At 47.5% G+C, this 16424-nt stretch overlaps 2 protein-coding genes across 3 annotated transcripts in view; one reads left to right on the forward strand and one right to left on the reverse strand.

The window, feature by feature from the left end:
- HID1 (HID1 domain containing) overlaps nt 1-6646 on the forward strand; it is a 61260-nt gene extending 54614 nt beyond the window's left edge. For both annotated transcript variants that reach the window (XM_074607126.1, XM_074607125.1), the window contains 4 exons: nt 2997-3077; nt 3462-3553; nt 3888-4046; nt 4485-6646. In XM_074607126.1, the coding sequence (XP_074463227.1) occupies nt 2997-3077; nt 3462-3553; nt 3888-4046; nt 4485-4548 (396 nt within the window). In that variant the 3' untranslated portion in view covers nt 4549-6646. The remainder of the gene's footprint in view (nt 1-2996; nt 3078-3461; nt 3554-3887; nt 4047-4484) is intronic.
- A 2931-nt stretch (nt 6647-9577) lies between these two features.
- Nucleotides 9578-14641, reverse strand: OTOP3 (otopetrin 3). The gene is made up of 6 exons (XM_074607625.1): nt 14251-14641; nt 13365-13501; nt 12550-12608; nt 11793-11911; nt 10511-11442; nt 9578-9748 (listed from the first exon to the last, which is right to left on the reverse strand). The coding sequence occupies exons 1-6, from the start codon at nt 14639-14641 to the stop codon at nt 9578-9580; spliced, it is 1809 nt and encodes a 602-aa protein (XP_074463726.1).
- Nucleotides 14642-16424: the final 1783 nt, after the last annotated feature.

The raw sequence follows: 16424 nt of genomic DNA on the forward strand, positions 1-16424 counted from the left end.
CCTCTGAAGAAAGACATCATATTAGAGGCAATATGCACACGCGCGCAGTGCTGGAAAACACCATGGTACTGTTGCATCATCTTGGGTGTTTCATGTTTGTCCTAGTGACACAAGAGCTAGGACACTAGAGGAGTGAGCTTTCTCCACCTTGAAAGCAACTGATAGAGCAGCAAGTGCGTAATTGGAAAGGGACGTATTCCTGATCCAGAAGCTTTTAACTAGGTTCTAACTGCTGCTTCTTTTTCCTCTCCTTCCTTTCTGGGATGGAGAACTCTACCAGAATCTTTTGGATAAGCTGGTATTGTGAAAAATGTGTTCCCATGAGGGCCTGGCTGAGATGCTGCCCTCAAAGTGGTGGCTGATTGGCCATGCAGATGATACAGAGGCTTTGCAGTCTGTGAATCAAGGCTGCGCTGGCCTCCTAGGCCTCTGGTGGCAATGTCAGCCTTCTGGCATTTGCTAGTTTTCCCCATCAAGTTATAAACCAGCCGTCTTCCAAATTCAGTGGAGCAGCAGTCTTTTATTGCTCTCTGACTCAGTCCATGTCCTTTCCTGGCCAGTGTCAAAAACCTCCAGGCTGTCTTGTAGGAAGTGTATTACGAGGGCTGTCCTGCACACCCTTTCTTCCTTCAGCAAGGCTGCATTTGTACACCTAGCGCTGCTTCATGCTCTGCCTAAGCATTTACTGATCACAGAGCCATTTCATTGCAGTGAGAACACCGCATCCACTCGCACGGGGAGGCATGGCTGCACTGAGGTGAAAGGCATAGCATTCACAGCTTTTTTTTTTTTTTTCCCCTCTTACTTTTCTCTGGAATGGCCAAATTGACACATCAGCTCTTGCCAGGTGTGGAGCAAACTGGGCAGGAGGCGATGAGCTGGGATGAGGTGATGTGTTTTAGCACGGGCTGCTATAGACCGTAGTGGTGCTACAAGAATCTTTCAGTCTGTTTTGCTCTTGACATGCTTTTGGCTGAGACAGTACTGCAGAATCGGGGTGCAAACGGGGGATGCTTGCAAAGGCATCGCAATCTAGTGGAGCAGGCTGAGGACTCCCATACTCTACCCTTATGTCCTGACCCTCTCTGCTTGTTCCGCGTACGTGTTTGAGCCTGTGGGCCTTTGGTCTCAGACAGATGGTTCCCCATTAGCTGCCCCACCTGGCTTCAGCAATGTTATTTGCATGTCAGAATGTTTGTGGGTGGGGGCCAAAAAGCAGACAGGAGGTGAAGGGCAGTAAAGCACTGGGTGTGGGATATGCTGTGGGGAGAATTGTGACTGCTATCGCATGGCGCTTCAGGTAGCACACACCTGTCTCCAGGGATTGTGGTGTTTCAGACTGTCTGAATGTTGTCATCTTTCTGTGTTCCAACCTACTGACTTAAGATAAATGAATTAAGAGGTACTGGATACGTTTTAGGATACCCACCCTTATGACTGATTTAATTTCCTTCCTTTATCTGTTGTAATATTCTCCTCTTATCAGTCATAACCATTTCAAAAGTGTCTCATGAAATGTTCGATGGCCTTCATATTTCAGTGTAATTCCATCTTACCTCTCCTAAATGTGTCAGCTGGCTGCCAGCATTTGGATGGCAGCTGTGAGGGAGGAAGGGCTGTGGGAGAATGAGGAGGAAAGAGGAAGAAGGTGGGGTCATCCGAAGGAAATTAGGGTTTTTTTATGTTTTTATGAATGTTATTTTTAGAAGCTTGAGGAGGACACTTTACTGAAGCTGAACAGGCTGAATGATAAGAATGTAGCTGCAAACATTGCAAAATAATATTGCTGTTAAGGCTTTGAATAAATTGGAATGAACAGAATTCCCAAATATCTTGGGACCGGTTCTGCTTATCCTTCCTGGCCTTCCCTGGTACCAGATGAAGGCCCATGGTCAGCAGGATGTATTAAGCACACAATTAATTCTGTTGCCAAGAGAGATCTTTGCTTAGAACTTGCAGAAGAAAGGTTTTCATCTTCCAGCAGCCCATGAAACATAATCATGCATCATGAGATCTCTGTGTCCAGCAGCTGGCTCGAGCTGTTCCCCAGTCAGAAAGGGACTGGTACGGCACTGTCAGCGTCCAGTGGATTGCAGCACAGCTCTGTCCCAGGCCTGCTGGTTGCAAAGGTGACGTGTGAATGAGTCCATGCATGTGGAGGTGCAGGATGGCTGTTGGAAGGAAGCGCTGTTCTCATTTGTTTTGTAGAAAAGTCAGCTCTAGGTTGTAGAAATGAATGGTCAGGGTGCATTACAAAAGGGAAAAAGCCTCTCCATTTTTACCTTGTGCAGACATTAATAGTGATTTTAAAGAGTTATTTCCTTACCACCGTGAATATTTTGAGCTTTCCTTGGCAGACTTCTAAAGCTAGGGTGACAGTAATGTCTTCAGTATAAGAGAATTTAAAAGAGAATGATGGCGAGAAAAATAGTGAGAGAATTTGGTCTTGGACTTCTGATCAGAGCTTTCCAAAAAGTGACTAGTGTTGGTGTTTGTATCTGGGGGTATGAGTGTATTGTTCCTTAAGAGGCAGGGATTGTTTAGGTAGGAGCTGCTCGCAGCCCACCCTCGGAAAAATGCTGTTTAAGATAGTCCAGGATGGGCACCAAAAATCGCAGAGATACTCAGTAGACAGAGTTCTGAAAAGCTGTGGCCTTTAGCTGTTTAGTCTCTGTGCTAAAGAAAGAAGCATTCCTGAACAGTCTTTTGTTAGTCCCGTTTTAACTCTCCCACCGTGAATTGTTCCAACAGAGTGTCAGCAGCAGTGACTGGACTTGTGACCTTGCCACAGGGTCCTACAACTTAACACCATCAAATATTGCCCCTCACTGGGTCAAAGCAGTTTCAATGAATGAAGGTCTGGTAGGGACAGGCTGAGACGTTTTTTACCAGCTAGGGGAAAGTCAGCAGAAAATGGGTTCTATTTCTTGCTCTAGTGATTCGCTTTTTGATTAGTTTTGTTGTTTTTTTTTTTTTTAAATAATGTTTATTGATAGGAAGCATCACATCCCCGACGAGATCGAAGGCGTCTCTCTAGTGCATCCTCCAGTGGACAGTGGACCCCAACTCCTGACTGGGTAAGGAAATCCGGACTGAGGAAATAAATAATGAGGAAAAGAGTTGTGTCAGAAATGCTTTCCTTACCCCCCACCCCAAAGCAGAGACTCCTTCAGAGCAGAATTTCCCCATGGGGAATGTCTTTGACGTGTGATCAAACCTCCAGTAGTAACTACCATCTGCAAAGAAGTATTTTGTTTTACCTGTTTTAAATATTGGGCTAGTTTCATTGAGTGGCTCATAATTCTAGCGCTCCAGGCTTTATTGTACTGCTGTTATGCACTCAGTTCATCCACTGCCATCGTGGGTTTTGTAAACATCATTTGCTGTAGAGATAATGGAGATAACTGTAGAAAACTACTAATGCAGTGCACTAATTTCCCTGCGGGCTTTCATATTTACAGGTGATGTCTTGGAAGTCAAAGCTTCCCCTGCAGACAATCATGCGGCTCTTACAGGTGCTGGTCCCTCAGGTGGAGAAGATCTGCATTGACAAGTAAGTACATTTTTGAAGAGAAAGGGCTGTGCAGTGTGTAAAGAGCTCTGTGAGGTTGGCAGAGTTTTATGAATTTGGAGGGCATCTAGGGGAAACCTTGTAAAGTATAATTGAAAGCGTTACAGTCTCAGCAGAGGAGATATTATTTTGTTTGCCAAGCTTCTTGTTTGTCTGATCCCTTTTTAACTCTTTTTTTCAGTTTCAGAGGAGAGAGTGTGTGTTCTTCGTGGCCACGGTCACTGACTCTATGTTTGTTCAGACTGAAACTTTGTGCTGCTGTTTTGGGGGCATCTATGGGACATGCTAAGGATGTTCCTGATCTGTCTCTTTGCAGGGGTCTCACTGATGAATCTGAGATCCTCAAGTTCTTGCAGCATGGCACACTGGTGGGGCTGCTACCTGTCCCTCACCCCATCCTCATTCGCAAGTACCAGGCTAACTCGGGCACTGCCATGTGGTTCCGGACCTACATGTGGGGAGTTATTTATTTGAGGTAAACCAGCTGGGTGCAGTCTGACTTTTTCTTTTCCAAACTTTCTGGGGCCTGTAAAGAGAATTGCATGCACTCTGCCAGCTCTGGATTGTCTCATATTTACAGGAAAGAAAGGTGGTGTTCCCTTGGAAGAGACGTTGAGCAGGAGACATGAAGGGAGTTGTTCTGGGAGTGCTGCTTGTTTGGGAACTGCCAGCTTTTCTGTTCCCTGCTGATGCTTAGAGGGGATGGTGCAGAGATTTCACGCAAAGCTCTGGTTTTGTGGGGCATTGTAGATATTGTCATCCCTTTCAGGCCCATTGTCTCTCAGCCAGTGATTTTCTCTTTTGCAAAGTTGAAGGCATTCCGTATAGCCGTCTCCTGTAATCTTGGCTCTGAAATTTGAATTCCATGTACCTGGCCACAGGGAGTAAAGTGGATCTTGTCTTTCTCTCACAGGAATGTGGATCCCCCTATCTGGTATGACACAGATGTGAAGCTGTTTGAAATTCAGCGGGTCTAAGAGAGCACTTACCTCTACTAAGAGAAACACACTGGATCTAAGGACTGCTGTGTGCCGCTTCGTCACAGCTATTCCTGCGTTTCATATCCAGCTGAGAGACCAAAAGGACAATCACTTCATTTACCTCCCTGTCATTTAAAGCTTTAATTGGGACCTGCTTGGACATCCCTCCCCCCAGCTCACTTCTCTTCCCTCACCCTTCACCATGAAACTTGAGTGAAAGATGTCTAAGGGATTGTCCATTGTTGTGGTTGCACTAGAAATCAGACTGTTCTTAGCTCTTCTGTTCCTCTTTTGCTCCTGGTTGTGGTTTGGAAACCAATCTGACCCTGTCCTTGCCCTGGTCAGAGTCAGTGTTTAATTGAAAAAGACTAGCTGTACATTGGGTGCAAGGGAGAAGCTGCTATTCCTGCACAAGATGGGGTTTGGAAACTGCAGTTGCTTTCATGTGGCTCCATAAAGTTTCCGGAGCATCCCTTCTGGCTGCAGGTGTCTCCCTGGTGTCTCAGTTGCATATTGGTAGGGAAGTCTTTCACATCCAAATGAAAGTTGCTGAAGGAAAACTCTGTGTCTCAGTTACAAATCTCCCTTCTCCTTTACTGGAAAGCTGCTTAAGAAGTTTTGTAGTAGCTGGTGCTTTGGTGTGGCATGATAAGTTTTTCCTTGGCTTCCAGGCCCAGCAGCCTGACCTTCATGGTGGGCTGTTGCAATGAGTGTGTGTTACTTTGGAAAGCCCTGCTTAATCCATGTGGGCACACAGGGAGGAAGGGACTGGCTCAGTGAGATTAAGGAGAAGAGATGTGACTGTTAAACTCCCTTAGTCTTCTGTTGGCTGCAAGGACAGTGTCACCTGGGTTTGAAAGGGACCATATCGTTCCATCTGTGCCTGGCAGGCTGATGCAGTGCAGGGAGTGGAAGGGTCTTTTGCACACTACTGCCTAAGGCAGGGGATTGAGGAAGGCACTCAGGGAAGTTGTAGGAGGAATTTGGAAGTTGTAGGAGGAAAAGCATCTCCATGTCACTGGGGAGCAGAGTGTTCTGAGGCAAAGTTCGATTCTTCAGGGCATTTTGCTAGTGGCCGAGTTATCAGATCTTGAATGTATTGGGTCCCAAGCAAGCTGGGAAGCTGGAATTAGAATTGGTGGGAGACCTGCTGTTGCTGGCTTGGGGGTTGCGCATTGGCAGGTGGAGACATCCTGGGGTTTGAGTTGGATTTTATGTTCTGCTGGGAGGGGCTGCTATTTTAGACCTGCGTGGTCTTTGGACAATGGAATGTGAGGGGTCCTGTCATGAACTAAGACCTTTCCCTCTCCACCAAAGCATAGTCCTTGGTGCTCTGGTGTTCAGACTCTCAGGAAGATCACTAGCCATGAGCTGTTTGCTACAGTTTAGAACCAGTGAAATCACTCCATGGAAACTGGTCTCGCACGTTAAAGTAAGGGGACATGTATGGCACACTCTTCTGTGTCTGTAACCCGTGCCGAAGTTTTGAAGCTAAAGCAATAGCGACATGACCATCTTCTCCTAGAGAGAGTGCTGTGCTAGTCTATTGCTGGCTTGTAGTCAGGTAATTTCCTCCTTTGGGTGCTGAAAGGGGACTGGAGTCCCAGGCCAGCTCAAAGCTGAGATAAAGCCTAAGGGGTTTTCTGAAGGATAAGAAATATGTGAAATAAAGAGAGATTTATTCCCCCACCCACCCTCCATCTCCAACCCACTTTGCCATCTATCACTACTGCCATCCTGACCCCATCTCTGTTCGGATGTAAACAGGGTGAGGTCTCTTTTACCTGGAATCTCTCTCGTATATAAGAATGTGATTTGGTGGGGCCAGCCTCTGATTGTATGGCACTTGCACCTCACAGCTGGAATGGGGCATCCTGCGTCCCATGCGCTTGCCTCTTCCCTCCCATGGATCTGCTGGTTCTCATGATCTCTTCCATCCTCTCTTTTCTGCTTTGTTTCTTTGTGAATTTCTCTGGAAAATTTTTGTTTGTTTCTTGGTGTTTGGAGTCTGATCCTTGTTCTGTGGAAATCAACTTGCACTGTAAACTATTTGCTTACTTACAGAGAGAAAGATAAAGATTATCTGAAACACGCAGTTGGTTGCTTATTTTTTTTTCCCCAGAGAGGTTTATAATCTTGTTTATCTTGTGCTGGAGTGATCTGTGCTACTAGGAGACCGTGTGCTGGCTTCCTCTGCAGTGTGTGGATTTTTTTTGTAATCAGAAATGAAGATTGAACTCTGGAAATCAAGGCTGAATTTTGTGGTTTTGGCCATTTCTGTGCTTACATCATGAGGCACCATCCAAGGTAACTGCCTCAAAGGGTACAGAAGAGGACCTAGATCAAACAGGATCAAGTCTCTTGACTTTGTGAATCATGTACTAACACCTTTGTGTAGTTGAGACCCATAAAACAGGCACCCTGGCCCTGGGAGAGCTCTGGAAGTCATTCACGGATGGCAGATGACAAAGGAGCAGGTGGGCCACTGACATGTGGTGGCTGTGTTGGATTCAGGAGTCACGGCTACCTCGCTTCTCACTAGGCTTTCGGAGTGCTGTCCCCAGCCCCGCTGTCAGCCTTGTGAAGGGCCTGAAGGCAGTTTTAATTTCATGCAAACTGTATTCATGGTTTTATCCCTCCTGGGGGTAGATGCAAATCAGTCCAGAGCTTGAGTCACGTAGAACTAGATCCCTCTGAAGTGAAAGGGTTGAAACTTTGGACCCCATGTTTCTCTTTGGCCCGGAAGAGTGCTTTTATTGTTGCTGGTTGTGGGATTTCTTAACCGTTGTCTGCAGTGTTAGAACTGGGTGTTTTTAGAAAAGGACATAGAGGGCCTTCACCACTTACCTGATTTATGGTGGCTTTGTGTAAGAGTTGGAGGGGGTGGGCTTCATTCCTGTTTGTGCCGAATACAATCATGTATTCGGGTAGTCCATCCTGTTTACCAGCAAGAAATCACAAGCTGACTTTGCTTTCGGTCCATACTTGTGTGTAGTATCCATGTGACTTAGTATTTATAGCTCAGTGGGAGACCTCCAAAGTCACCTGCTCCGTGGAATCTGAGTAACTTAAACCGTGTTTATCTATTATATTGCAGATAAAATCCCGGTCATGGATTTGCCCACGAAGTACATCATTGCATGTACCCAGGCTGTCAGTAACTAAGAAGAAGATTTGAGATCCTGTTCATCATTTAAAAGGGCCAGACCTTGGCATGTATTTCCTGTAGATCCCTTGGGACAAACTGTGAAATGAGAATAATAATTAACTTTATTGGAGCCTAATTTATCCAGCTGTTATTTCTCATGACATATTTCTGTTGACACAGGCCTAAGTAAAAACACTTACTGGGCAAAGTTCATGCTTGTGCAGTCATTCTCACTTAGTTTCACAGAAAGGTGCTATCATTGCCTGAATGCTGAATCCTTAGGAGAGTGGGATGTGCGTGGTCAGGAGTTTCTAGCTCTCGGCAGCGTTACTGTCTTGAGAGAGTTTGTTTTTCTATGGGATCACCAAAAAGCCCCATAAATAGGCTTCTTCCCACACTGCTTCTGGGATTGATTTATAGAGGAACAGAAGCAATAATATAGGGTTTTTTTTACTGTGTCTTTTGTACCGTGCTACTTTGGCCTTGGTTAAGAGTCATGAAAGATTTTGATAGCAACAAATGGAATGATTGTATAACAAGGCTCGCCCTTAAACCTCATATAACCTCTGAACCCAAGAGTGGTGTATGTCAATGGCAGTTGGTTTTGAATCTGGTCTTTGGTGAGTGCAGAGCAAACCCAGAAATTTCACAAGATACACGTGAAAATTCAATCTCTCTTTATTTCCATTCATCAGGCTTTGTATTTGGGACCCATAGTCACAAGCCCCCTGCTCTCTCATGTGCTTTCAAAGCAAGCGTCTCCTATGGAACAAGTACAAATGGGTCTTTGATCAGGCACCACGCTGTGCAACTATTCCCTTACGCGCAGCGCACCTTGTGAAATGTTTGTGGATGTGCAAAGCAGCAGTGAGGATCAAAGTGTTGGGGTAGGGAGGGATTCACTGTAGTATTTGTCAGTAGCTCTTTTTGTGACCTAGCTCTGCACGCAAGGGTGGACCTTTGCTAGTACACGCTGGTGATAACGCCATGCACAAGTAGCATCAAGTAAAGACCAGCCATGGTATTTCTCTAGTGCTTCTCACTTGAGGCTCTGTGAGTGCCTGTAAGGAGAAATAGCATTTATTCTCAGTAAGGCAAGGTAATGCTATATCTTCTGTTTTCAATAATGGGAAAAGGTATACTGAACCAGTGCAGGTCTGAAGGCCTGTCCTGCTCTTCAGTACTGAGAGCTGCAAGAGTTTGGCACTTCAGTGGGGCTGGGTCCTACGGGACTCGTGTGAGTAGGTGTGCCAGATGTCAGCACTGGGAACAAATGGAAACAGCCCCTGTTCTGACCATTACAGCAGCTACCAGCATGATCACCCTTCTGAAAATGATACAAAAGGCGTATGTTTGGTTTGTTTCTGAATGACTGTGGGTTTATGTGCTTCTGCTGTGGCTGGTACTGATATGTCTCTTCTGTGCTGCAGGAGGGTGGGTTGGTGAGCGGTGGTGGGGCTGGTGGTCCTTGACTGTGGATTTTTGAAGTTCTGTGGAGTGTAGGTTAGTCTCTGTTGCTTCTGTTGAAGGCTGCTCTTGCATTCTTTCATCTGGGGGATTTCAATAGGAGCTGGTAAAGTCCCACTTACTACCATAGAGCATCCACTGGCAGACTACTGAAAAGTACCAGCATCCTTCCTTAGAGCAGTAAGACAGTTTGTTTGTGGGCTTTGAGTCTATTCTCTATGGAGAAAAAATGGTAATATAAATCAACCTCCTTTTCTTCTGAAACTCAGGGAGGTGTTGTGCAAGGAGAAGTCAAAGCAGAATCTGGAAGGAAAAAGCTTAAAAGCTTCCACGTGCATATCTGCTGCTTACTGCATCTTTGTTCAGCATCATGGTTTCGCCCCAGCCTCTGGGGTGGGGAGTCAGCTTGGTTCAGGCTGTGATGTAGACCTCCAGGAGCCCCCCAACGGAGTGCATTCGGTAGAACACACCCAGCGGGAGGCCAAAGTTCACAATCGCAAACCAGGTAGAGTAGCCATAAAATGACTTTTCCAGTCCATTCTCGAAGACAGGGTGAGCCCCGAATGTGGGCATGACCCAGAGCTAAAGAGGTGTAAAAGAAAAAGAACAGAAGTCAGAGGATGACAAACTGTCTCCTACCTGCACTCGAATCTCAGCACTGGCTCAAGTGATTGTAGGAATATTTCAGGAGTATCAGAGGAGTCTCCCTGCCAGGGAAGAGAAGGAAAATCCCCTAGTTATGCTGCTGACTCCTTGCTGTAAGTCAAATCCTGTTGAATTCCTGGTAACCTAATGATAGCCTCATTCTGCCCCAGGCAGCTTCATCTTTCTACAGGATTTCACTGTTTCCTTGGCCAATTTGTCTTCACTGGATTAAGGCTGCATCAAAGATCCATGTTGATTCAAGATCCCAGAGCACAGTGTACTTTACTGGGTGAGTTTCAATCCTGGAGACTCATGCTTACAAAGACTCACTGCTGCTGCCTCATGTTTCTCCACCTATCTCATGAAACACCCATAATGAGTTTGATAATTTTTTCAGAGGCTAAAATTTTGTCATGGAAGGATTTATTAGCTGTCTCCTTCCTGCACCCAGGAGACCTAGCCATATTTGACTCTTAAGTTAAAAAAAAAAAAAAAAAGACCTTATGAAGACCTAATTATGGAAGTGGAGTATTAACAGCAAAAACAGTCTTGATTTGCCTCACCAGTAGTTTGAAACATGGTAGGTAAAGGTGTCTCGTCTGGAATAGCATCCAAAGAAAAAGACAAGGAGAGCATGTCTGTATCACAGGTCATGATGGCTTAGCCAAGCTGTGGTGTAGAAAAGAGAGTAATACTTACTATGATATTGCACAAAACCAAGAAGAATGAGATCTCCCTTAATGCTCTTCTCTTCCAGCTCAGGTGAGAATAACTATGGATATAGGACAGAGAAACTTTCCGGATCTCCTGTCCCAGCTCCAGCATGTTCACTCCTCTCTGATCATAGGCTTCATGATTCTGCCCTTCTTTCATTTCTTCCTCTTTGTCAGGAGGCATCTGTGTGTGCTCCTGGTTGCTGCTTGTTGTGGTTTCCTCCTCACCAGGTAGCTCTGAAGCCGCTGCTTGGTCCTTAGCATGTTCTGCATGTGTGGCCTCACTCGCTGCTACAAAGGGCTGTCGGTGAAGCCCATCAATGATGAAGACATTTTGGGTGATGCTCTGAAAGATGAGGAGGACAGAATGGGACAGGATGAGACTGTTCAACAGGTCCCTGGGGTTAGTGGCCACAATGGCAACAATAGAGAAGTAGGACATGCCGATTTGGCCAAGGGCTGCCCCCATCAACAGGATCACGTCCAGGCTGCGGGTTGGGTTCTTCAGCGTGTCCAGCTCCTTTTTTTCTAAGGCATGGATGATTGTTCCAATCACTGCGCCCACACTCATCAGGGGCAAAAGCACAATGTAGTAGGAATAATAGATCACGAAGGCCTGGCGGCTGGGGACTGAGCTGGTGGCCTGGATCTGGTACATCATAAAGACACAGATCCCGATGATTACAGCAATGGTGCCCAGCAGTGGCCCAAAGACCACCCCCTGGAGCCTGAACCTGGGCTTGATGTGAGGGACATGGTGGTCACTGATGCGTCTCCCCACGTTCTTCCACATGACGTACAGCACGGAGCAGCAGACGAGGCAGTACTCGGTGTTGAAGGGGTAGAGCAGGATGTAGCCCTTCTGGAAGACTTTGCAGATGGTTGTGTTTGGGCACGTGCACGAGGCAGTCTCATTGCCTGGAGCATGAGAAGAGGAAGGCAACAATTAAGAGGGACATGGCCTGGATTTCATGGCTATCTTTGGGAGTTCCTTGTGTGCAGACACAACATCTGTCTCTGTGTATCTCAGAAACAGTGATCAGTAGGAAGTTAAGTGATTACCACTTGGTCCTCAAGGCTGCGAGGATTTAGAATAACAGAGTTTAGCAAATGTCTTTTTCTCAAATACATAGTGCTGCTTCTGGTCAACGCCATAGGTGCTGGATGAGAGAGACATCCCTTCCTTCACAGTGAAGCCCCCTCTGTCTCTCCCTAGAAGTCATCTATGGCAGCCTAACACAAATAGGGATGTGAAAAAGGAGCCTTGCCTTCAAATCGCTGCTCCACCTCACGCAGCTGAGACTCGATCTCCACGTGAATGGTGTCGTTGGTCACGGCCAAGAGCCAGAGGAGGAGGTTAGTGGCTATGGTCAACATCAGCCCACACCTGGGAGAAGAGAAAGGCAGTTCTACAGTATGTTGCCTGGTGGAGAATGTTTGTGACCTGGCTGTGTGTCCACCTGCCATGTGGTGCTGCCCTTTTTCTTGCTTACTCATGCGCAGATGGGTGCAAACACAGTGCATTTGTGCCTGTTCTGCGTGTGGGCGTTGGTGCGTGATTTTGCACACCTGAATACAGCTGAATACACTCCCGTTTGGGCATTTGCAAAGGAGCAGGGCAGACAATGCCAGGCTTGCTGGTGAAACTGGCCTAAGTCTGGGCGCAGTTGGGGGAGGAAAGGCTGAGACATCTCCCAGTGATAGGAATGGGGAGGCCGCCCACCCTCATCCCCTAGTCCCTGAATTGATCCCTGAGCCATGCAGCAGGAAGGTGTTTGGGGTTAGGAGGAAGCAACAAGCTTTGCAGCAGTCCAAGGCACAAGTGAAAACCGAAGGGAGCTGGTGAGCTCAGGTCAATGGAAGGAGCATGAGTCTGGTCAAGTCATAGCCTGGTTCTTGTGTGATGCACGATATGGAGAGTCTGCTAAGATCAGCTGAAGACAGCTCTAGCGGGAATAAGGGAGATTGTAGACAGAAAGGAAGTTTCTTTAGAGAAGTAGAAGGCAGTTTTTCCCCTTTTTGTACCTGGTGAAGTTGTGCTGGACTTGAATGCAGTCCTTAGAGTGATGCCACAGAAAAAAAGCCTGCAAATCGATCACAATAAGGACATGAGCAGGGTGCAGCTGGCAGCCTGCCGCACGCGCGGTGGAAATGGATAGGCAGGCGAGAAGGCATGTGTCCAAGTGGGAGCAAACCTGCCTCTGTGTGTGGTACAGGGGTATGTGTGTACCTGCGTGTCAGTGTTGGGCATGTCCTGGCACCCTTAGGTGACTGCAGCATGTGTGTGCCTGCACCTAATGCAGGTCTAGGAGATCTGCTTTTCTCTGTCTTGTATAAACATGGGTGTTTGCTGTTAAGATGGGAGCTAGTTTACTTTTCAAATACGCCTTTGGGTCTGGAAAGAAGAGAGTTGGTATCAGAGTAACAAGTTGCAAACGGTGTGGGACACTTGTCTGCAAAGGATTTTGTTGGGGGGCTGCATTAGCAAATAGAGAGAGAGACGTCTCGCCAAACATCGCACTGACAAAACCTGAAATTTCCCCTCCTCTCTCCCTACTTTGATGCTTCAGAACAAACTCTTCTGGACCCTACAGTATGTCAGGTATTGCTAGAGGGACTTCTTTGTAAATCTTACTACTTCATCTCTCCGTCTGGCACATCAGGAGTGTGGATGGGTGGTATTTGAAATGGTGTGAGATACTTTAATGCTCATGAGAATGCCTCGTGCACTTGTGCACATGAGAATGCCTTTTCCAAGTCTCCCCACTCCTCCCACCCCTCGGGCTCCCAGGAATGGGACAGAGAGAACAAGCGAGCTTTCGGAGGGTAACGTACAGTACCTGGGTCAAAATAAAAAAGATTTCAATGCTGGGGAACACAATTTCCACCCTGGATTTGCACTGGATGAGAATTGCGCTGTAGCCGATCTGAAACACGTTCAGGAGGATGCTGAAACTGGCGAACAGCAGCACTGACCCTGGGCAAACAGCAAAAGCAGCAGTAAATAAACAAAGATGTGTCTGTGGAGCATCTGAGGCTCGCTGGGGACTGGAGACCTTATGCTGCTTGGATTTGGGTGGAGCTGGAGGCCTTTCCATTTAAAAGTCTCACGATTTTGAGAGAGGGGGACAAAGGGGAGCCTGATTCCTGAAGACCATGTGCTAATTAGAAACTCCGTAATAGACCAGAAGCAGGGCTGCTTGGAGAACTTTAATTTCACAAAGTGGGTTAACTACTGATGGGAAATCTCCCAGGAAAGCCTGGTTGTCACTGGGATGTGACTCACTGGCCAGGAATCTTCCCCTGGAAACAGGACTGCTCTGATGTTACACAAGGACAAGGGTGGCATGGGGCCACTGACGCCTTGGAGGGTAAACACGGTGGTTCTCCTCTTTGCAAAGTGGCCATGCCTGAAACCTTCCCTACGTCTCTCCCACTGTGCTTTGCTGGGAGATGCCTGGGTTCAGCTTTAGGAAGGGACTGCAGAGTGAGGTTGCATTGGAGGCTGAAGGGGAGCCAAGTTCAAGACTTTCCTGGCTGCTCTAGTTCCTCTCTGTGGTGTCATCCACTACGCCCTTCTCTTCCCCAAGCCTTGCACCACAAGCTAACTACGTCTCCTGTGGCTTCTAGCTCTTTTAATAGTGGGGGAGTGACTTCCTTATCTTCTCTATCAAGCACTGAGAAGAAGGGGAAAGGCTTGAGATAATAAATAAAAGTAGAACTCACCCCGAATCCAGATTGGCCCAGCGTGGGAATCCCGGTACAGCACTGCGTGCGGCTGCCGACTGGTGCCCAGCAGGTAGTAGATGATCCAGCACAGGCACAAGACTTTGAGGATGGAAAGCAGGATCCAGACGTCTGCCAGTGTGATGGCCACATGGTTGAAAATCATACTGCTGATGAAGGCGCTGCCCAGAAACACCACATTCATGGCCAGCAGCCCTGAGAAGAGCTGCCCAGCTTTCTGAGCTTGCCTGTCCCTCTGCTGCACTGAAGAGCAGTGACGGTACAGCCAGAACTTCTCATAGTGGATCGTGGAGGTGTCTGGTGGGGCTGAGGCTGGCCTGCGCTTGCAGTGATGGCAGGGCTTTTGCTTTGAGACTTTGTTGCCTGGCATGGCTCATCTGCCTGGGGGTCACCTGCCACGTTGAACAAAGGGGAGGTTAAAACTAAAAAGGATGGTGGGGGGGCATGCCGAGAGGTGCTCTGTTGTAAAAGCCACTTGTGTGGTGGCCTCCCTTGCTTGCTTTGCAGCTTCCCCTTCCCTCTCCAGAAGCTGGATGAAGGGGAAAAGAGATTGGTGTTTAGCCCAGGTTGGGTATTGAATTTCCCAGTTGGATAGTCATTGCGGGGCACTGGGAAAAGGTCGTTCTGCCAAAGGCTGTCCAGAGACATCTGCATTAAAACAGGTATTTGATGTCTCTGCCCTGCCCCACCAGTACTTGGAGCTGTTGGGACCGGAGGTGACCAAATTGTTCCCATCCTCACCTTTCACACCTCCTCTGCGTAGAGCCTTGGATTCAGGTTTCCTCCTTTCCCTTTGTTGCTGTAAAGATTAGGTATAAATAGAGAGCAAGCTCAGACCTGCTCTAAAATTAAGAGCTGTTTGATTTTGGTTGATGGGTCCACCCCCTTCCTTGTGTTTTGGGGCTGTGAGAGTTACCACCACACTCCTCGTATGATTGCACAAATTGTGGTAGAGCTGGAGAGAATGAAAGAAAGTCTGTAAGTTTTGATCTAAGTTGCTGGGAAAAGATGCAGCCTCCCACCCAGGAGGGCTGAGAATGGGACAGAGTTAACACCTGGGGTTTTTTTTGTGGGTTTTTTGTGGTTTTTTTCTTTTTTTTTTTTTTTTTTTTTCCTTCTTGTAGCACAGAGGAAAAAGCACAGAGCTGTGAGCACTCTGACACGGAGGAGCTTGAGGAATTTGCCCAGATGGACAGCCAGAACCTGGGAGCTTTTCTATCTAGTTTTTGGAGAAATCTCAGTAGGACTGTATTGCCCATGCGAGAGGAATCTCCTTCCTCACGTACAGCAATCAGGCAAGCTCAGCTTCTCTGTAGATTCGGTAAATGCAAAGGTGCTTTCGCTCCAGGGAGTGACTCTGGCTGCGGTGGGGGTGGCTGGAGTGAAAGCAAATCCTTGAGATGTGTTTGAGGGTCAGGGGAATTATATGTAGTTGTCTTGGGGCTTTGGGGGAGAAGTTGTCTGAGAAGGGGTTGGAATTTCAGTGCTTTCCCTTGCCTTTGCACGTGCACTGAGGTGCTCTGTCTCTCTTTGTCTCCAGGGATTCGGTGCGCTTCTGTTAGTGGAGATTGATCCTAAACTCTTCTCCATTTGGCTCCAAAACTCTCCTAACTTAGTAGCGCAGGAGCAAATGCCCACGCCTCACCTAGGGCCATAACTACTCTGCTTTGGGGTCAGGGGAGGGAAGGGAGAGGCCATTAAATCAGAAGGAACAGATGGAAATGCACCCGGGCTGCATCAGGAGGTACCCAAGCTGTCCACAGCAGCTGCTGCCATGGACCCAACCTCTTCACCCCACCACCGTGTGCGGCTGAGAGCAGCCGAGCCCCAGCCCTTACCTCCCTGCAGCCTCCTGCTGCCAGATGAGTGGGAGAAGCTGCCGGTGCCGCCTCGGTTACAGCCGATGTTAAACCCACTTGCTGGAGTGCCACCAGGATGCACGGCGAGTCTTTCCAAGGGACCAAGACGTAGGCAGAAGCTGTCAGGGCTGCTCCCCGCTGAATGCGGCCTCTGCTCTCAGCCCATTGATTTTTTCCCTCCTTGTTTACTTTGGGTCTATTATTGTCATTACATTAATTACGCAGTGAGAAGCTCTGGGCTCTGCCAAGGGCAGCCAATGGCCATCAGCTCCTTTATACACCTGCTGGGTTGCC

This window comes from Larus michahellis, chromosome 14 (genome assembly GCF_964199755.1).
Source record: "Larus michahellis chromosome 14, bLarMic1.1, whole genome shotgun sequence".
Classification (NCBI taxonomy): domain Eukaryota; kingdom Metazoa; phylum Chordata; class Aves; order Charadriiformes; family Laridae; genus Larus; species Larus michahellis.

Coding starts and splice junctions, on each gene's coding strand:
- OTOP3 (XM_074607625.1), bottom strand. CDS start 14,641: ATGCCAGGCAACAAAGTCTCAAAGCAAAAGCCCTGCCATCACTGCAAG. Junction 11,912..12,549: donor GTCCAGCACAACTTCACCAG/GTACAAAAAGGG, acceptor CTCTTCTCCCAG/GTGTGGGCTGATGTTGACCA. Junction 11,443..11,792: donor GGTGGAGCAGCGATTTGAAG/GCAAGGCTCCTT, acceptor CTCATGCTCCAG/GCAATGAGACTGCCTCGTGC.